This window comes from Oncorhynchus gorbuscha, unplaced genomic scaffold, assembly GCF_021184085.1.
Source record: "Oncorhynchus gorbuscha isolate QuinsamMale2020 ecotype Even-year unplaced genomic scaffold, OgorEven_v1.0 Un_scaffold_6221, whole genome shotgun sequence".
In the NCBI taxonomy this organism is placed as follows: domain Eukaryota; kingdom Metazoa; phylum Chordata; class Actinopteri; order Salmoniformes; family Salmonidae; genus Oncorhynchus; species Oncorhynchus gorbuscha.
The window spans coordinates 1-22052 of NW_025749875.1; the positions used below are offsets into that span (position 1 = coordinate 1).

Consider the following 22052-nt stretch of genomic DNA (forward strand, 5'->3'; position numbering starts at 1 on the left):
TGTCCATGCATGATGTTGCTGATGTGTCATGGTTACACCACAAAGTGATCTCAAGACATTCAAGTCTCTTTATTTTAATACTAAATTCACTGCATAGTAATACGTTGTTGTTGGAGAGTAATCTTACAGGGTTATTCCTTTGTGCAGGATGGGGAGATTGATGCAGAGGAGCTTCAGAGGTGTCTTACACAGACTGGTATCAGTGGCACCTATACTCGTAAGTTCACACCCGGTCCCACGATCCAAGGTTCACTTTGTGGTCATAAATGATCCAATTATATTATGTGTGTTTTATGATTTGAGTATCCCGCGTTAAAATAGTCTTTGCAAAGATTTGTCACTGGTTGTCTGATTGGTTTTGTCATTGTATGTTTTTCATTGTGTGATCGTTGTTTCTCTTCTCCAACAGCCTTCAGTTTGGAGACATGTAGAATCATGATCGCAATGCTGGATGTATCCTTTCTATATCAATGAATCTCTTGGACTGGGCCTCTGTCCAGTGTCATTGAAGTTTGTTTGGTATTGCACTTTGCTATATTGACTTGCTAGTGAAAGATGAACAGAAGTCCTAAATGTTAATTAATTAATAAACCTTCTGTCAGTGCTGAGTTCATCCTTCTATTTGAACAGTTGTAGAGGTGGGAAAGCTTTGAGCAGTAGGTGGCCGGCTGCAGTATATTTGACTCTTTTACAAGGCCTAGTTTACTGGGTCCCATTTAGTATTGTATTTGCCAATAAATTTGCAAGACTGAACCTCGCTCATGCTCCATTTGTATCATGCCTGTAGCTCCATTTTCAGAGGTAGATGAACATTCTAGTCCTGTTTCTCTCTGAATATGTTCATCCTTATGTACAGTAATATACTTTACAACAAGGATGTACAACAGTCAGCATTTGAAGTTTGGGATGTTCTATAAAATGTTAAACCCATGATACATGTGTAAGTGGGCCATATTGAGACAGAGGATTACTTATGGAATTGATTCAGTCGCAGAAAGGTCTGGTTCTCCCACAACATTTACCACAACTCATCATATCCTGTGTGAGACCAGTTCACATGGCCATTTTTAGTTTCTCTTTACCTAACGAACAGGGTTACCCCTTAACTAACCGCCCACCAGAGAGACATGACCGGAAAGCTGGGCTTCAATGAGTTCAAGGAGCTGTTTGCTGCCTTGAGTGGCTGGAAGCAGAACTTCATGATGTTCGACCAGGACCGGAGTGGCACGGTGGAACCCCATGAGATGACCCAGTCCATCTCCGCTATGGGTGAGTCAGTGCTCGGCCAGGCTAATGGTATGGGATAGGATGATGACGTGGGATAGTCCATTCTGCCATCCAAAGAGGGGCAGCATTCCAGAGCCTGGTTCAGATGCAGCATCCGAAAGGGGCTGGGAGGCTTGACTTCTTTAAATGATTTAAACCATTGATGATAGACTCCTACTGTCATGTTTGTCATTTATTATCATGTCTTGTCCCTGTGCTCCCCATTCTATTCGTTTCCCTCTGCTGGTCTTATTTGGTTCTTTCCCTCCTTCTATCCCTCTCTCTCCCCCTCCCTCTCTCACTCTCTCGCTCTCTCTTCTCTCTATCGTTCCGTTCCTGCTCCCAGCTGTTCCTATTCCCCTAATCATCATTTAGTCTTCCCACACCTGTTCCCGATCCTTTCCCTGATTAGAGTCCCTATTTATTCCTTTGTGTTCCGTTCCTGTCCCGTCGGTTCCTTGTTTAGTATTCACCATGCTGTGATTGCGTTTCGCCCTGTCCTGTCGTGTTTTTGCTGTGATTGTGTATCGCCCTGTCCTGTCGTGTTTTTGCCTTCATCAGATGCTGCGTGTGAGCAGGTGTCTCTGTCAACTACGGCCTGCGCCTACCCGAAGCGACCTGCAGTCTGTGGCCGCTTCTCCAGTTATTCCCTCTACAGACTAGAGGATTTCTGTTATTCCCTGTTTGGACTTAAATAAACTCTGTTTCTGTTAAGTCGCTTTTGGGTCCTCTTTCACCTGCATGACAGAAGGAACCGACCAAGGAATGGACCCAGCGACTTCAGACGCTCGTTACACTGCCGTCGAGATCCAAGGAGCCATGCTCGGCAGACACGAGCAGGAATTGTCTGCTGCTCGCCATGCCGTGGAGAACCTGGCCGCTCAGGTTTCCGACCTCTCTGGACAGTTCCAGAGTCTACGTCTCGTGCCACCTGTTACTTCCTGGCCTGCCGAGCCTCCAGAACCTAGGGTTAATAACCCACCTTGCTACTCCGGTCAGCCCACTGAGTGCCGCTCCTTTCTCACGCAGTGTGAGATTGTGTTCTCTCTCCAACCCAACACATACTCTAGAGAGAGAGCTCGGGTTGCTTACGTCATTTCACTCCTTACTGGCCGGGCTCGAGAATGGGGCACAGCTATCTGGGAGGCAAGGGCTGATTGCTCTAACAAGTTCCAGAACTTTAAAGAGGAGATGATTCGGGTTTTTGACCGTTCAGTTTTTGGTAGGGAGGCTTCTAGGGCCCTGGCTTCCTTATGCCAAGGTGAACGGTCCATAACGGATTATTCTATTGAGTTTCGCACTCTTGCTGCCTCTAGTGAGTGGAACGAGCCGGCGCTGCTCGCTCGTTTTCTGGAGGGACTCCACGCTGTGGTTAAGGATGAGATTCTCTCCCGGGAGGTTCCTTCAGATGTGGACTCTTTGATTGCTCTCGCCATCCGCATAGAACGACGGGTAGATCTTCGTCACCGGGCTCGTGGAAGAGAGCTCGCATCAACGGTGTTTCCCTGCTCCGCATCGCAACCATCTCCCTCCTCTGGCTTTGAGACTGAGCCCATGCAGCTGGGAGGGATTCGCATCTCGACTAAGGAGAGGGAACGGAGGATCACCAACCGCCTGTGCCTCTATTGCGGAGTTGCTGGACATTTTGTTAATTCATGTCCAGTAAGAGGCCAGAGCCCATCAGTAAGCGGGGGGCTACTGGTGAGCGCTACTACTCAGGCCTCTTCATCTAGATCTTGTACTACTATGTCGGTCCATCTACGCTGGACCGGTTCGGTGCTACATGCAGTGCCTTGATTGACTCTGGGGCTGAGGGTTGTTTCATGGACGAAGCATGGGTTCGGAAACATAACATTCCTTTCAGACCGTTAGACAAGCCTACGCCCATGTTTGCCTTAGATGGTAGTCATCTTCCCAGTATCAAATTTGAGACACTACCTTTAACTCTCACAGTATCTGGTAACCACAGTGAGACTATTTCTTTTTTGATTTTCCGTTCACCGTTTACACCTGTTGTTTTGGGTCATCCCTGGCTAGTATGTCATAATCCTTCTATTAATTGGTCTAGTAATTCTATCCTATCCTGGAACGTTTCTTGTCATGTGAAGTGTTTAATGTCTGCCTTCCCTCCCGTTTCTTCTGTCCCTACTTCTCAGGAGGAACCTGGCGATTTGACAGGAGTGCCGGAGGAATATCATGATCTGCGCACGGTCTTCAGTCGGTCCCGAGCCAACTCCCTTCCTCCTCACCGGTCGTATGATTGTAGTATTGATCTCCTTCCGGGGACCACTCCTCCTCGAGGTAGACTATACTCTCTGTCGGCTCCCGAACGTAAGGCTCTCGAGGATTATTTGTCTGTGTCTCTTGACGCCGGTACCATAGTGCCTTCTTCCTCTCCGGCCGGGGCGGGGTTCTTTTTGTTAAGAAGAAGGACGGTACTCTGCGCCCCTGCGTGGATTATCGAGGGCTGAATGACATAACGGTTAAGAATCGTTATCCGCTTCCCCTTATGTCATCAGCCTTCGAGATTCTGCAGGAGCCAGGTGCTTTACTAAGTTGGACCTTCGTAACGCTTACCATCTCGTGCGCATCAGAGAGGGGACGAGTGGAAAACGGCGTTTAACACTCCGTTAGGGCATTTTGAGTACCGGGTTCTGCCGTTCGGTCTCGCCAATGCGCCAGCTGTTTTTCAGGCATTAGTTAATGATGTTCTGAGAGACATGCTGAACATCTTTGTTTTTGTCTATCTTGACGATATCCTGATTTTTTCTCCGTCACTCGAGATTCATGTTCAGCACGTTCGACGTGTTCTACAGCGCCTTTTAGAGAATTGTCTCTACGTAAAGGCTGAGAAGTGCTCTTTTCATGTCTCCTCCGTTACTTTTCTCGGTTCCGTTATTTCCGCTGAAGGCATTCAGATGGATTCCGCTAAGGTCCAAGCTGTCAGTGATTGGCCCGTTCCAAGGTCACGTGCCGAGTTGCAGCGCTTTTTAGGTTTCGCTAATTTCTATCGGCGTTTCATTCGTAATTTCGGTCAAGTTGCTGCCCCTCTCACAGCTCTTACTTCTGTCAAGACGTGTTTTACGTGGTCCGGTTCCGCCCAGGGAGCTTTTGATCTTCTAAAAGAACGTTTTACGTCCGCTCCTATCCTCGTTACTCTGACGTCACTAGACAATTCATTGTCGAGGTTGACGCTTCAGAGGTAGGCGTGGGAGCCATTCTATCCCAGCGCTCTTCCAGTCTGACGATAAGGTTCATCCTTGCGCTTATTTTTCTCATCGCCTGTCGCCATCTGAGCGCAACTATGATGTGGGTAACCGTGAACTGCTCGCCATCCGCTTAGCCCTAGGCGAATGGCGACAGTGGTTGGAGGGGGCGACCGTTCCTTTTGTCGTTTGGACAGACCATAAGAACCTTGAGTACATCCGTTCTGCCAAACGACTTAATGCCCGTCAAGCTCGTTGGGCGTTGTTTTTCGCTCGTTTCGAGTTTGTGATTTCTTACCGTCCGGGTAGCAAGAACACCAAGCCTGATGCCTTATCCCGTCTGTTTAGTTCTTCTGTGGCTTCTACTGATCCCGAGGGGATTCTTCCTTATGGGCGTGTTGTCGGGTTAACAGTCTGGGGAATTGAAGGACAGGTTAAGCAAGCACTCACGCACACTGCGTCGCCGCGCGCTTGTCCTAGTAACCTCCTTTTCGTTCCTGTTTCCACTCGTCTGGCTGTTCTTCAGTGGGCTCACTCTGCCAAGTTAGCTGGTCATCCCGGTGTTCGAGGCACTCTTGCGTCTATTCGCCAGCGCTTTTGGTGGCCGACTCAGGAGCGTGACACGCGCCGTTTCGTGGCTGCTTGTTCGGACTGCGCGCAGACTAAGTCGGGTAACTCTCCTCCTGCCGGTCGTCTCAGACCGCTCCCCATTCCTTCTCGACCATGGTCTCACATCGCCTTAGACTTCATTACCGGTCTGCCTTTGTCTGCGGGGAAGACTGTGAGAGCCGCCAATAAACGCAGGATTAAGAGTCCAAGGTATTGTTGCGGCCAGAGAGTGTGGCTTTCCACTCGCAACCTTCCTCTTACGACAGCTTCTCGTAAGTTGACTCCGCGGTTCATTGGTCCGTTCCGTGTCTCCCAGGTCGTCAATCCTGTCGCTGTGCGACTGCTTCTTCCGCGACATCTTCGTCGCGTCCATCCTGTCTTCCATGTCTCCTGTGTTAAGCCCTTTCTTCGCACCCCGTTCGTCTTCCCTCCCCCCTCCCGTCCTTGTCGAGAGCGCACCTATTTACAAGGTACATAAGTTCATGGACATGCGTTCTCGGGGACGGGGTCACCAATACTTAGTGGATTGGGAGGGTTACGGTCCTGAGGAGAGGAGTTGGGTTCCGTCTCGGGACGTGCTGGACCGTTCACTCATCGATGATTTCCTCCGTTGCCGCCAGGATTCCTCCTCGAGTGCGCCAGGAGGCGCTCGGTGAGTGGGGGGTACTGTGATGTTTGTCATTTATTATCATGTCTTGTCCCTGTGCTCCCCATTCTATTCGTTTCCCTCTGCTGGTCTTATTTGGTTCTTTCCCTCCTTCTATCCCTCTCTCTCCCCTCCCTCTCTCACTCTCTCGCTCTCTCTTCTCTCTATCGTTCCGTTCCTGCTCCCAGCTGTTCCTATTCCCCTAATCATCATTTAGTCTTCCCACACCTGTTCCCGATCCTTTCCCCTGATTAGAGTCCCTATTTATTCCTTTGTGTTCCGTTCCTGTTCCGTCGGTTCCTTGTTTAGTATTCACCATGCTGTGATTGCGTTTCGCCCTGTCCTGTCGTGTTTTTGCTGTGATTGTGTATCGCCCTGTCCTGTCGTGTTTTTTGCCTTCATCAGATGCTGCGTGTGAGCAGGTGTCTCTGTCAACTACGGCCTGCGCCTACCCGAAGCGACCTGCAGTCTGTGGCCGCTTCTCCAGTTATTCCCCTCTACAGACTAGAGGATTTCTGTTATTCCCTGTTTGGACTTAAATAAACTCTGTTTCTGTTAAGTCGCTTTTGGGTCCTCTTTCACCTGCATGACACCTACAGTAATCATAATTTTGGTGGAGCTGCAGATAATTTCAAGGTATTGGTCTGAGAGACCCTTCTTGATACAAAGTAGATGGACAATTAGGCAAAGGCTGGTGTTTATGATCATTGTCAACTAAATGCAGTGGTCACTAGATGAATCCTAATACTATGTTGGCTTATGAATAATTTGATGCATATTGTGATCTCCTCCTACAGGCTACAGGATCAGCCCGCAAGCTCTGAACGCTGTCATCAAACGCTACAGCAAGGCTGGACGGATCTATTTTGATGACTATGTCGCATGTGCTGTGAAGCTTCGCGCCCTCACAGGTACGATGCTCACTTGGAGGCTGCACATGATGATGTTTAATCTTTTATTCAACAGCATTTCAAATTTCCTCACAATCCAGAGCTATGGGTTTCGTTATAAAATAACATATTCTGTCATTCACTAACATTTTACTCATTCAAATCGTTATCTTTTGCGGTGTAATCTGTCTTGTTTTGTCCTGGTCTCTTTTGTGCATGTACATTCGTAGGCTCATTGGCACAGTGTCTCGCTGGGTATTGTAGTCCAACGAATGGCATTCAAATTTCACCTCTACACTGCCATCTTTACTATGTGTCTCCACAGAGAGCTTCAGGAGGAGAGACCAGATGCAGCAGGGGGCTGTCAACTTCCAATACGATGACGTAAGTGTGAAATTCAGGGCCGTGTTCAGTAGGCACACATTGGAAGAAAGTACCTCTTCATTTCAGTGTTATCTGAACATGCATTTTTTTTTTTTTCATTTTAAAACATTGTGTCCTGATGAACACAACCCAGTTTTCCTCTCTCTCATTCCCCAGTCTGTCATGGGATTCCCAGTAGCCTGTCCTGACATGCAAGTTATAGTAATTACATCAAAATGAGCACATTTTCTCTTGATTTTCCTCCTGCAGTTTATCCTGTGTACAATGGCCATCTGAGTGGAGTGGCCTGGCCCGGGCCCATCCCGTGCTGGAGTCAAGAGGGGCACTTCAACCGGCAGTCTGGGGCTCGCTGACCACTTCCCCTAAATAATGGGAAGGCACCAATCAATATTAGCCAATAATTCTTAGGTCGATTCCCATGACCAACTTACAATGGGGAAGGAGGTTACAACAGAAACGGTTTGTTTGCCATAATGTCTGCCTTGTACACAATACAGGAATGTGCAGATTTGCCAGATAACACATGGCGTGTTTCTAAATGTATCTGCTTGTTGTAAATTCTGTTGCTAACTGACAGTGGTAGGTTTAAACCAAGAAAGGGATGGCAAAGCTGTTACTGATCTTTACCACGGTGACTTTTGTGCCATTACAATCTCGGATCGTCGCTTTCCAGAGTCATCCCCACCACTGTATATGTTTTTGTAACCACTATATATATATTTAGGTGTGAATTACTTTTACATTAAACACTCCATACATTTTGAAGTATAGATATAATATTTTTATTACAAATATACAGTTATGCCGGCGCTGCATTTTTTTGTTGTTTTAAGGATAACTATATGCGTCTCTTGATTTGAATGAAATGTGGCCTAACATAATACACAAATTAAACATTAGGGCGTCCACAAATGTATGAATAACCTGCACTGTGTTGTAAACATGCACTGTTATTCCTTTGCAAAGAAAAGCATGCATTCACTACCACCAACAATTACATGTACAACATTGTTTTTGTGATAACCTGCATTTTTATAGTTCAGGGTGAAATATTTATCAGACATGTAGTTAAGTGCATTGTGACCATTGGGGCATTCATCAGTGATATTGGTGTTATTCACAACACAATAAACTCAGTTTGTAGTCAGTATGCATTCTGTTTATTCATTTATACAATTACACAAATGGTTTTCATCAATATGTACACAATATATTACATTTCTTTAAATACAGAATATTCAAGGACAAACATTCATATCAGCTGTTAAGTGTTGCATTGTAAAAATACAGTGGCAAACATTTAAAAAAATGCATAAAAACAATTGTGAACAGCACTAGTGAAATTTCTCTAGTAAAGCACACTTCTTTTTTTATTTTTATTTTTATTTCTGTGCAAAAGTGGGACATCTATGAAAAGTTCAGTGGGGCACTCTTCAGGTATTGGACATGTCATGTTTCAGATACAGATTTGTATAGCATCTGTGCTCTGGAAAGATTATACTAGACGCACCTTAGCTTGTTTTGCCAGGGTTATGTGTGGTGGGTTTTAAAACCGAGATCGAGTAGTGGCCACTCAACTGGCATTTACATGGAGCGAGGGACCTGTGCCCTCCGAAAAGGCTTATAGCTGTGTATGGGCACAACTCAGGATAGGGCAGGTACGATCTGAAATTAATGGTAGTCTCAGCAATTTCTCATATTGCTGAGTCTGCCTTTAATTCAAACCCAACTAAGTACTGCTACAAAACATGCATAGCTATAGTGTTTCCAATGAATATGACTTCTCTAGATTCCATTTGCCCTGACTACAAAGTTTATATCTGTTAATTGCTACATATGGGGGCATGATGTTTTTCATAATGTATCTCCATCCTTGGGCTGATACACAATTGAACCAAAACACATTTTAAAAAATTATGGAAAATTAAGTGTTTTATCAGACCAACTTTCCCCTTCATGATAAATCAAACATGTTTTGAAATCTGTTAAAACAAATTGCCAGCTGATGTTGATCCATGCAATACCACACATCTGACTATGTTTGTGTAAAATAAGTCATACAACTAAAATGACTTCATTTGCGACATGCGGAATCTGTCCATATTCCATACATTTACATTGCTGACTGTTGAATGCATATTATTCAGCTGAATAAATGTGTTTAGGACATCTGTGAAGGCTAATGTAGGTTAGAAAAAGCTAAGGCTAACGAGGGCTAAGCTGCTAGCTCGGCCTGAATCTCTACTTTGTCGGTGTCTGACACCGTCTCAGCATTGATTTTGTCACTTGGTTAGAAACAGTAATAAAATCTGCATTCTTGGAATATAAATGGAAGCCCCTAAACATGCACGGAAAGAAGAGTTGAAGCTTATAAAGATTGTGGGGTACAGTACTTGTAAAAGGTATTCATTAAAGTTGACGTCCTGCTTATAGACTACAACAACAGAATCAAATATGTCAAACTGCTACTATTGGCTCTTCCTTTGCATGATTGGCAATAGACAATAGTGGCAGATTACAATGTTGTAGTTGATTTCTGAAACGAGGATGTTTGTATGATGATATACTGCTATGTCTACTGTACCTTTACATAATTGGTTACATGTAACTACTCAATAACTAGCAAGGACAATGAAATAGAATTTGGCCTGATTCTCCTCTTAGAACAATTCAAAAAAAGATACATCTGAGCAATTCAGCTTTAGAGAGTTGCTGTTCATTGTAGTTTTCTACATCTGAACAGGTAATGTTGCGTTCCAACTCCTTTTATACAACGATATGCATTTCGTTAAGTGCAGGCCCTTTCAAGAGAGAAATGATCCTGCACATCGATTACATATGTGAAAGATAGATAGTCCACCCTGTTCATGCCTCTGTGTGTGTGTGTAGTTGCAGTAATAAATAGGTTTTAATACAATACCAAAAAACGTACTTTTGTATAGCTCATAAATATACGTACACTTCCCATGAAATTATTTTTTGACAATATTTTCAATAGTAAAACGTATTCAGTGATTCAGGGAGGAAAGTAGCTATATTAAATGGGTAAGTATTCCTTTTGTAACTCCTTTTGTTTTAGTTCGTGCCGTACAAGTTTTAAAGACTAATTTTGACTTTTGGGCATGTACCCGTGCTATATCTGTTCCTAGTCATCATTAATAAAATATGTATACTATTCATGTGTGTAAATGAATGTTTTCATGTTGTCGTTATTGCTTTCATTGCCCCACGAAAGAGACTTGTGGTGCAAAGTGATCACAAGTAAGGAATACTTTAGCAGTGTATGGGGTACTTTGTAGAAGAGCTTTCCCAACCATTAAAATCATATTCATTTGCATATCTGTGTATTTATAATCCAATAGATGATGCAGTTTACATAGTGGTTCTTTGTCTCTTATGATCAGATGACTTTTTGAAAGACAAGTGGACGGTAGGTACGTAGCCACAATATATGACAGAATATTTGTGTGTATATAGTGTCGCACGTGGAGATTGTTCACTAGCCAACTAGTGGCGTCTGATAAGGTCATTCATGCGACGGGTTTGAAACGGCACACTTATTTTCAGATTGAAAATGCCTTTGAAAGAGAGTTTCACGTGGCTTTGTCCATGCATGATGTTGCTGATGTGTCATGGTTACACCACAAAGTGATCTCAAGACATTCAAGTCTCTTTATTTTAATACTAAATTCACTGCATAGTAATACGTTGTTGTTGGAGAGTAATCTTACAGGGTTATTCCTTTGTGCAGGATGGGGAGATTGATGCAGAGGAGCTTCAGAGGTGTCTTACACAGACTGGTATCAGTGGCACCTATACTCGTAAGTTCACACCCGGTCCCACGATCCAAGGTTCACTTTGTGGTCATAAATGATCCAATTATATTATGTGTGTTTTATGATTTGAGTATCCCGCGTTAAAATAGTCTTTGCAAAGATTTGTCACTGGTTGTCTGATTGGTTTTGTCATTGTATGTTTTTCATTGTGTGATCGTTGTTTCTCTTCTCCAACAGCCTTCAGTTTGGAGACATGTAGAATCATGATCGCAATGCTGGATGTATCCTTTCTATATCAATGAATCTCTTGGACTGGGCCTCTGTCCAGTGTCATTGAAGTTTGTTTGGTATTGCACTTTGCTATATTGACTTGCTAGTGAAAGATGAACAGAAGTCCTAAATGTTAATTAATTAATAAACCTTCTGTCAGTGCTGAGTTCATCCTTCTATTTGAACAGTTGTAGAGGTGGGAAAGCTTTGAGCAGTAGGTGGCCGGCTGCAGTATATTTGACTCTTTTACAAGGCCTAGTTTACTGGGTCCCATTTAGTATTGTATTTGCCAATAAATTTGCAAGACTGAACCTCGCTCATGCTCCATTTGTATCATGCCTGTAGCTCCATTTTCAGAGGTAGATGAACATTCTAGTCCTGTTTCTCTCTGAATATGTTCATCCTTATGTACAGTAATATACTTTACAACAAGGATGTACAACAGTCAGCATTTGAAGTTTGGGATGTTCTATAAAATGTTAAACCCATGATACATGTGTAAGTGGGCCATATTGAGACAGAGGATTACTTATGGAATTGATTCAGTCGCAGAAAGGTCTGGTTCTCCCACAACATTTACCACAACTCATCATATCCTGTGTGAGACCAGTTCACATGGCCATTTTTAGTTTCTCTTTACCTAACGAACAGGGTTACCCCTTAACTAACCGCCCACCAGAGAGACATGACCGGAAAGCTGGGCTTCAATGAGTTCAAGGAGCTGTTTGCTGCCTTGAGTGGCTGGAAGCAGAACTTCATGATGTTCGACCAGGACCGGAGTGGCACGGTGGAACCCCATGAGATGACCCAGTCCATCTCCGCTATGGGTGAGTCAGTGCTCGGCCAGGCTAATGGTATGGGATAGGATGATGACGTGGGATAGTCCATTCTGCCATCCAAAGAGGGGCAGCATTCCAGAGCCTGGTTCAGATGCAGCATCCGAAAGGGGCTGGGAGGCTTGACTTCTTTAAATGATTTAAACCATTGATGATAGACTCCTACAGTAATCATAATTTTGGTGGAGCTGCAGATAATTTCAAGGTATTGGTCTGAGAGACCCTTCTTGATACAAAGTAGATGGACAATTAGGCAAAGGCTGGTGTTTATGATCATTGTCAACTAAATGCAGTGGTCACTAGATGAATCCTAATACTATGTTGGCTTATGAATAATTTGATGCATATTGTGATCTCCTCCTACAGGCTACAGGATCAGCCCGCAAGCTCTGAACGCTGTCATCAAACGCTACAGCAAGGCTGGACGGATCTATTTTGATGACTATGTCGCATGTGCTGTGAAGCTTCGCGCCCTCACAGGTACGATGCTCACTTGGAGGCTGCACATGATGATGTTTAATCTTTTATTCAACAGCATTTCAAATTTCCTCACAATCCAGAGCTATGGGTTTCGTTATAAAATAACATATTCTGTCATTCACTAACATTTTACTCATTCAAATCGTTATCTTTTGCGGTGTAATCTGTCTTGTTTTGTCCTGGTCTCTTTTGTGCATGTACATTCGTAGGCTCATTGGCACAGTGTCTCGCTTGGTATTGTAGTCCAACGAATGGCATTCAAATTTCACCTCTACACTGCAATCTTTACTATGTGTCTCCACAGAGAGCTTCAGGAGGAGAGACCAGATGCAGCAGGGGGCTGTCAACTTCCAATACGATGACGTAAGTGTGAAATTCAGGGCCGTGTTCAGTAGGCACACATTGGAAGAAAGTACCTCTTCATTTCAGTGTTATCTGAACATGCATTTTTTTTTTTTTTTCATTTTAAAACATTGTGTCCTGATGAACACAACCCAGTTTTCCTCTCTCTCATTCCCCAGTCTGTCATGGGATTCCCAGTAGCCTGTCCTGACATGCAAGTTATAGTAATTACATCAAAATGAGCACATTTTCTCTTGATTTTCCTCCTGCAGTTTATCCTGTGTACAATGGCCATCTGAGTGGAGTGGCCTGGCCCGGGCCCATCCCGTGCTGGAGTCAAGAGGGGCACTTCAACCGGCAGTCTGGGGCTCGCTGACCACTTCCCCTAAATAATGGGAAGGCACCAATCAATATTAGCCAATAATTCTTAGGTCGATTCCCATGACCAACTTACAATGGGGAAGGAGGTTACAACAGAAACGGTTTGTTTGCCATAATGTCTGCCTTGTACACAATACAGGAATGTGCAGATTTGCCAGATAACACATGGCGTGTTTCTAAATGTATCTGCTTGTTGTAAATTCTGTTGCTAACTGACAGTGGTAGGTTTAAACCAAGAAAGGGATGGCAAAGCTGTTACTGATCTTTACCACGGTGACTTTTGTGCCATTACAATCTCGGATCGTCGCTTTCCAGAGTCATCCCCACCACTGTATATGTTGTTTTTGTAACCACTATATATATATTTAGGTGTGAATTACTTTTACATTAAACACTCCATACATTTTGAAGTATAGATATAATATTTTTATTACAAATATACAGTTATGCCGGCGCTGCATTTTTTTGTTGTTTTAAGGATAACTATATGCGTCTCTTGATTTGAATGAAATGTGGCCTAACATAATACACAAATTAAACATTAGGGCGTCCACAAATGTATGAATAACCTGCACTGTGTTGTAAACATGCACTGTTATTCCTTTGCAAAGAAAAGCATGCATTCACTACCACCAACAATTACATGTACAACATTGTTTTTGTGATAACCTGCATTTTTATAGTTCAGGGTGAAATATTTATCAGACATGTAGTTAAGTGCATTGTGACCATTGGGGCATTCATCAGTGATATTGGTGTTATTCACAACACAATAAACTCAGTTTGTAGTCAGTATGCATTCTGTTTATTCATTTATACAATTACACAAATGGTTTTCATCAATATGTACACAATATATTACATTTCTTTAAATACAGAATATTCAAGGACAAACATTCATATCAGCTGTTAAGTGTTGCATTGTAAAAAATACAGTGGCAAACATTTAAAAAAATGCATAAAAACAATTGTGAACAGCACTAGTGAAATTTCTCTAGTAAAGCACACTTCTTTTTTATTTTTATTTTTATTTCTGTGCAAAAGTGGGACATCTATGAAAAGTTCAGTGGGGCACTCTTCAGGTATTGGACATGTCATGTTTCAGATACAGATTTGTATAGCATCTGTGCTCTGGAAAGATTATACTAGACACACCTTAGCTTGTTTTGCCAGGGTTATGTGTGGTGGGTTTTAAAACCGAGATTGAGTAGTGGCCACTCAACTGGCATTTACATGGAACGAGGGACCTGTGCCCTCCGAAAAGGCTTATAGCTGTGTATGGGCACAACTCAGGATAGGGCAGGTACGATCTGAAATTAATGGTAGTCTCAGCAATTTCTCATATTGCTGAGTCTGCCTTTAATTCAAACCCAACTAAGTACTGCTACAAAACATGCATAGCTATAGTGTTTCCAATGAATATGACTTCTCTAGATTCCATTTGCCCTGACTACAAAGTTTATATCTGTTAATTGCTACATATGGGGGCATGATGTTTTTCATAATGTATCTCCATCCTTGGGCTGATACACAATTGAACCAAAACACATTTTAAAAAATTATGGAAAATTAAGTGTTTTATCAGACCAACTTTCCCCTTCATGATAAATCAAACATGTTTTGAAATCTGTTAAAACAAATTGCCAGCTGATGTTGATCCATGCAATACCACACATCTGACTATGTTTGTGTAAAATAAGTCATACAACTAAAATGACTTCATTTGCGACATGCGGAATCTGTCCATATTCCATACATTTACATTGCTGACTGTTGAATGCATATTATTCAGCTGAATAAATGTGTTTAGGACATCTGTGAAGGCTAATGTAGGTTAGAAAAAGCTAAGGCTAACGAGGGCTAAGCTGCTAGCTCGGCCAGAATCTCTACGTTGTCGGTGTCTGACACCGTCTCAGCATTGATTTTGTCACTTGGTTAGAAACAGTAATAAAATCTGCATTCTTGGAATATAAATGGAAGCCCCTAAACATGCACGGAAAGAAGAGTTGAAGCTTATAAAGATTGTGGGGTACAGTACTTGTAAAAGGTATTCATTAAAGTTGACGTCCTGCTTATAGACTACAACAACAGAATCAAATATGTCAAACTGCTACTATTGGCTCTTCCTTTGCATGATTGGCAATAGACAATAGTGGCAGATTACAATGTTGTAGTTGATTTCTGAAACGAGGATGTTTGTATGATGATATACTGCTATGTCTACTGTACCTTTACATAATTGGTTACATGTAACTACTCAATAACTAGCAAGGACAATGAAATAGAATTTGGCCTGATTCTCCTCTTAGAACAATTCAAAAAAGATACATCTGAGCAATTCAGCTTTAGAGAGTTGCTGTTCATTGTAGTTTTCTACATCTGAACAGGTAATGTTGCGTTCCAACTCCTTTTATACAACGATATGCATTTCGTTAAGTGCAGGCCCTTTCAAGAGAGAAATGATCCTGCACATCGATTACATATGTGAAAGATAGATAGTCCACCCTGTTCATGCCTCTGTGTGTGTGTGTAGTTGCAGTAATAAATAGGTTTTAATACAATACCAAAAAACGTACTTTTGTATAGCTCATAAATATACGTACACTTCCCATGAAATTATTTTTTGACAATATTTTCAATAGTAAAACGTATTCAGTGATTCAGGGAGGAAAGTAGCTATATTAAATGGGTAAGTATTCCTTTTGTAACTCCTTTTGTTTTAGTTCGTGCCGTACAAGTTTTAAAGACTAATTTTGACTTTTGGGCATGTACCCGTGCTATATCTGTTCCTAGTCATCATTAATAAAATATGTATACTATTCATGTGTGTAAATGAATGTTTTCATGTTGTCGTTATTGCTTTCATTGCCCCACGAAAGAGACTTGTGGTGCAAAGTGATCACAAGTAAGGAATACTTTAGCAGTGTATGGGGTACTTTGTAGAAGAGCTTTCCCAACCATTAAAATCATATTCATTTGCATATCTGTGTATTTATAATCCAATAGATGATGCAGTTTACATAGTGGTTCTTTGTCTCTTATGATCAGATGACTTTTTGAAAGACAAGTGGACGGTAGGTACGTAGCCACAATATATGACAGAATATTTGTGTGTATATAGTGTCGCACGTGGAGATTGTTCACTAGCCAACTAGTGGCGTCTGATAAGGTCATTCATGCGACGGGTTTGAAACGGCACACTTATTTTCAGATTGAAAATGCCTTTGAAAGAGAGTTTCACGTGGCTTTGTCCATGCATGATGTTGCTGATGTGTCATGGTTACACCACAAAGTGATCTCAAGACATTCAAGTCTCTTTATTTTAATACTAAATTCACTGCATAGTAATACGTTGTTGTTGGAGAGTAATCTTACAGGGTTATTCCTTTGTGCAGGATGGGGAGATTGATGCAGAGGAGCTTCAGAGGTGTCTTACACAGACTGGTATCAGTGGCACCTATACTCGTAAGTTCACACCCGGTCCCACGATCCAAGGTTCACTTTGTGGTCATAAATGATCCAATTATATTATGTGTGTTTTATGATTTGAGTATCCCGCGTTAAAATAGTCTTTGCAAAGATTTGTCACTGGTTGTCTGATTGGTTTTGTCATTGTATGTTTTTCATTGTGTGATCGTTGTTTCTCTTCTCCAACAGCCTTCAGTTTGGAGACATGTAGAATCATGATCGCAATGCTGGATGTATCCTTTCTATATCAATGAATCTCTTGGACTGGGCCTCTGTCCAGTGTCATTGAAGTTTGTTTGGTATTGCACTTTGCTATATTGACTTGCTAGTGAAAGATGAACAGAAGTCCTAAATGTTAATTAATTAATAAACCTTCTGTCAGTGCTGAGTTCATCCTTCTATTTGAACAGTTGTAGAGGTGGGAAAGCTTTGAGCAGTAGGTGGCCGGCTGCAGTATATTTGACTCTTTTACAAGGCCTAGTTTACTGGGTCCCATTTAGTATTGTATTTGCCAATAAATTTGCAAGACTGAACCTCGCTCATGCTCCATTTGTATCATGCCTGTAGCTCCATTTTCAGAGGTAGATGAACATTCTAGTCCTGTTTCTCTCTGAATATGTTCATCCTTATGTACAGTAATATACTTTACAACAAGGATGTACAACAGTCAGCATTTGAAGTTTGGGATGTTCTATAAAATGTTAAACCCATGATACATGTGTAAGTGGGCCATATTGAGACAGAGGATTACTTATGGAATTGATTCAGTCGCAGAAAGGTCTGGTTCTCCCACAACATTTACCACAACTCATCATATCCTGTGTGAGACCAGTTCACATGGCCATTTTTAGTTTCTCTTTACCTAACGAACAGGGTTACCCCTTAACTAACCGCCCACCAGAGAGACATGACCGGAAAGCTGGGCTTCAATGAGTTCAAGGAGCTGTTTGCTGCCTTGAGTGGCTGGAAGCAGAACTTCATGATGTTCGACCAGGACCGGAGTGGCACGGTGGAACCCCATGAGATGACCCAGTCCATCTCCGCTATGGGTGAGTCAGTGCTCGGCCAGGCTAATGGTATGGGATAGGATGATGACGTGGGATAGTCCATTCTGCCATCCAAAGAGGGGCAGCATTCCAGAGCCTGGTTCAGATGCAGCATCCGAAAGGGGCTGGGAGGCTTGACTTCTTTAAATGATTTAAACCATTGATGATAGACTCCTACAGTAATCATAATTTTGGTGGAGCTGCAGATAATTTCAAGGTATTGGTCTGAGAGACCCTTCTTGATACAAAGTAGATGGACAATTAGGCAAAGGCTGGTGTTTATGATCATTGTCAACTAAATGCAGTGGTCACTAGATGAATCCTAATACTATGTTGGCTTATGAATAATTTGATGCATATTGTGATCTCCTCCTACAGGCTACAGGATCAGCCCGCAAGCTCTGAACGCTGTCATCAAACGCTACAGCAAGGCTGGACGGATCTATTTTGATGACTATGTCGCATGTGCTGTGAAGCTTCGCGCCCTCACAGGTACGATGCTCACTTGGAGGCTGCACATGATGATGTTTAATCTTTTATTCAACAGCATTTCAAATTTCCTCACAATCCAGAGCTATGGGTTTCGTTATAAAATAACATATTCTGTCATTCACTAACATTTTACTCATTCAAATCGTTATCTTTTGCGGTGTAATCTGTCTTGTTTTGTCCTGGTCTCTTTTGTGCATGTACATTCGTAGGCTCATTGGCACAGTGTCTCGCTTGGTATTGTAGTCCAACGAATGGCATTCAAATTTCACCTCTACACTGCCATCTTTACTATGTGTCTCCACAGAGAGCTTCAGGAGGAGAGACCAGATGCAGCAGGGGGCTGTCAACTTCCAATACGATGACGTAAGTGTGAAATTCAGGGCCGTGTTCAGTAGGCACACATTGGAAGAAAGTACCTCTTCATTTCAGTGTTATCTGAACATGCATTTTTTTTTTTTTTTTCATTTTAAAACATTGTGTCCTGATGAACACAACCCAGTTTTCCTCTCTCTCATTCCCCAGTCTGTCATGGGATTCCCAGTAGCCTGTCCTGACATGCAAGTTATAGTAATTACATCAAAATGAGCACATTTTCTCTTGATTTTCCTCCTGCAGTTTATCCTGTGTACAATGGCCATCTGAGTGGAGTGGCCTGGCCCGGGCCCATCCCGTGCTGGAGTCAAGAGGGGCACTTCAACCGGCAGTCTGGGGCTCGCTGACCACTTCCCTAAATAATGGGAAGGCACCAATCAATATTAGCCAATAATTCTTAGGTCGATTCCCATGACCAACTTACAATGGGGAAGGAGGTTACAACAGAAACGGTTTGTTTGCCATAATGTCTGCCTTGTACACAATACAGGAATGTGCAGATTTGCCAGATAACACATGGCGTGTTTCTAAATGTATCTGCTTGTTGTAAATTCTGTTGCTAACTGACAGTGGTAGGTTTAAACCAAGAAAGGGATGGCAAAGCTGTTACTGATCTTTACCACGGTGACTTTTGTGCCATTACAATCTCGGATCGTCGCTTTCCAGAGTCATCCCCACCACTGTATATGTTTTTGTAACCACTATATATATATTTAGGTGTGAATTACTTTTACATTAAACACTCCATACATTTTGAAGTATAGATATAATATTTTTATTACAAATATACAGTTATGCCGGCGCTGCATTTTTTTGTTGTTTTAAGGATAACTATATGCGTCTCTTGATTTGAATGAAATGTGGCCTAACATAATACACAAATTAAACATTAGGGCGTCCACAAATGTATGAATAACCTGCACTGTGTTGTAAACATGCACTGTTATTCCTTTGCAAAGAAAAGCATGCATTCACTACCACCAACAATTACATGTACAACATTGTTTTTGTGATAACCTGCATTTTTATAGTTCAGGGTGAAATATTTATCAGACATGTAGTTAAGTGCATTGTGACCATTGGGGCATTCATCAGTGATATTGGTGTTATTCACAACACAATAAACTCAGTTTGTAGTCAGTATGCATTCTGTTTATTCATTTATACAATTACACAAATGGTTTTCATCAATATGTACACAATATATTACATTTCTTTAAATACAGAATATTCAAGGACAAACATTCATATCAGCTGTTAAGTGTTGCATTGTAAAAAATACAGTGGCAAACATTTAAAAAATGCATAAAAACAATTGTGAACAGCACTAGTGAAATTTCTCTAGTAAAGCACACTTCTTTTTTTATTTTTATTTTTATTTCTGTGCAAAAGTGGGACATCTATGAAAAGTTCAGTGGGGCACTCTTCAGGTATTGGACATGTCATGTTTCAGATACAGATTTGTATAGCATCTGTGCTCTGGAAAGATTATACTAGACGCACCTTAGCTTGTTTTGCCAGGGTTATGTGTGGTGGGTTTTAAAACCGAGATCGAGTAGTGGCCACTCAACTGGCATTTACATGGAGCGAGGGACCTGTGCCCTCCGAAAAGGCTTATAGCTGTGTATGGGCACAACTCAGGATAGGGCAGGTACGATCTGAAATTAATGGTAGTCTCAGCAATTTCTCATATTGCTGAGTCTGCCTTTAATTCAAACCCAACTAAGTACTGCTACAAAACATGCATAGCTATAGTGTTTCCAATGAATATGACTTCTCTAGATTCCATTTGCCCTGACTACAAAGTTTATATCTGTTAATTGCTACATATGGGGGCATGATGTTTTTCATAATGTATCTCCATCCTTGGGCTGATACACAATTGAACCAAAACACATTTTAAAAAATTATGGAAAATTAAGTGTTTTATCAGACCAACTTTCCCCTTCATGATAAATCAAACATGTTTTGAAATCTGTTAAAACAAATTGCCAGCTGATGTTGATCCATGCAATACCACACATCTGACTATGTTTGTGTAAAATAAGTCATAAAACTAAAATGACTTCATTTGCGACATGCGGAATCTGTCCATATTCCATACATTTACATTGCTGACTGTTGAATGCATATTATTCAGCTGAATAAATGTGTTTAGGACATCTGAAGGCTAATGTAGGTTAGAAAAAGCTAAGGCTAACGAGGGCTAAGCTGCTAGCTCGGCCTGAATCTCTACGTTGTCGGTGTCTGACACCGTCTCAGCATTGATTTTGTCACTTGGTTAGAAACAGTAATAAAATCTGCATTCTTGGAATATAAATGGAAGCCCCTAAACATGCACGGAAAGAAGAGTTGAAGCTTATAAAGATTGTGGGGTACAGTACTTGTAAAAGGTATTCATTAAAGTTGACGTCCTGCTTATAGACTACAACAACAGAATCAAATATGTCAAACTGCTACTATTGGCTCTTCCTTTGCATGATTGGCAATAGACAATAGTGGCAGATTACAATGTTGTAGTTGATTTCTGAAACGAGGATGTTTGTATGATGATATACTGCTATGTCTACTGTACCTTTACATAATTGGTTACATGTAACTACTCAATAACTAGCAAGGACAATGAAATAGAATTTGGCCTGATTCTCCTCTTAGAACAATTCAAAAAAAGATACATCTGAGCAATTCAGCTTTAGAGAGTTGCTGTTCATTGTAGTTTTCTACATCTGAACAGGTAATGTTGCGTTCCAACTCCTTTTATACAACGATATGCATTTCGTTAAGTGCAGGCCCTTTCAAGAGAGAAATGATCCTGCACATCGATTACATATGTGAAAGATAGATAGTCCACCCTGTTCATGCCTCTGTGTGTGTGTGTAGTTGCAGTAATAAATAGGTTTTAATACAATACCAAAAAACGTACTTTTGTATAGCTCATAAATATACGTACACTTCCCATGAAATTATTTTTTGACAATATTTTCAATAGTAAAACGTATTCAGTGATTCAGGGAGGAAAGTAGCTATATTAAATGGGTAAGTATTCCTTTTGTAACTCCTTTTGTTTTAGTTCGTGCCGTACAAGTTTTAAAGACTAATTTTGACTTTTGGGCATGTACCCGTGCTATATCTGTTCCTAGTCATCATTAATAAAATATGTATACTATTCATGTGTGTAAATGAATGTTTTCATTTTGTCGTTATTGCTTTCATTGCCCCACGAAAGAGACTTGTGGTGCAAAGTGATCACAAGTAAGGAATACTTTAGCAGTGTATGGGGTACTTTGTAGAAGAGCTTTCCCAACCATTAAAATCATATTCATTTGCATATCTGTGTATTTATAATCCAATAGATGATGCAGTTTACATAGTGGTTCTTTGTCTCTTATGATCAGATGACTTTTTGAAAGACAAGTGGACGGTAGGTACGTAGCCACAATATATGACAGAATATTTGTGTGTATATAGTGTCGCACGTGGAGATTGTTCACTAGCCAACTAGTGGCGTCTGATAAGGTCATTCATGCGACGGGTTTGAAACGGCACACTTATTTTCAGATTGAAAATGCCTTTGAAAGAGAGTTTCAC

At 41.7% G+C, this 22052-nt stretch overlaps 3 protein-coding genes across 3 annotated transcripts; all 3 read left to right on the forward strand.

Moving 5' to 3' along the window:
* Nucleotides 1-129: 129 nt before the first annotated feature.
* Nucleotides 130-8148, forward strand: LOC124029399 (grancalcin-like; the record flags this gene model as incomplete). Its single annotated transcript, XM_046341115.1, has 6 exons — nt 130-217; nt 410-453; nt 1122-1269; nt 6525-6638; nt 6943-7001; nt 7251-8148. Coding segments are annotated over 6 exons (480 nt in total), but the record flags the coding sequence as incomplete, so codon positions are not given.
* Nucleotides 8149-10042: 1894 nt separating this feature from the next.
* On the forward strand, nt 10043-13878 carry LOC124029400 (grancalcin-like). Its single transcript, XM_046341116.1, has 8 exons — nt 10043-10046; nt 10406-10431; nt 10735-10822; nt 11015-11058; nt 11727-11874; nt 12250-12363; nt 12668-12726; nt 12978-13878. The coding sequence occupies exons 1-8, from the start codon at nt 10043-10045 to the stop codon at nt 13002-13004; spliced, it is 510 nt and encodes a 169-aa protein (XP_046197072.1). The 3' UTR covers nt 13005-13878.
* Nucleotides 13879-15771: 1893 nt separating this feature from the next.
* On the forward strand, nt 15772-19604 carry LOC124029401 (grancalcin-like). Its single transcript, XM_046341117.1, has 8 exons — nt 15772-15775; nt 16135-16160; nt 16464-16551; nt 16744-16787; nt 17456-17603; nt 17979-18092; nt 18397-18455; nt 18708-19604. Exons 1-8 carry the CDS (start codon nt 15772-15774, stop codon nt 18732-18734), a joined length of 510 nt encoding a protein of 169 aa, XP_046197073.1. The 3' UTR covers nt 18735-19604.
* The last annotated feature ends 2448 nt before the right edge of the window (nt 19605-22052 follow it).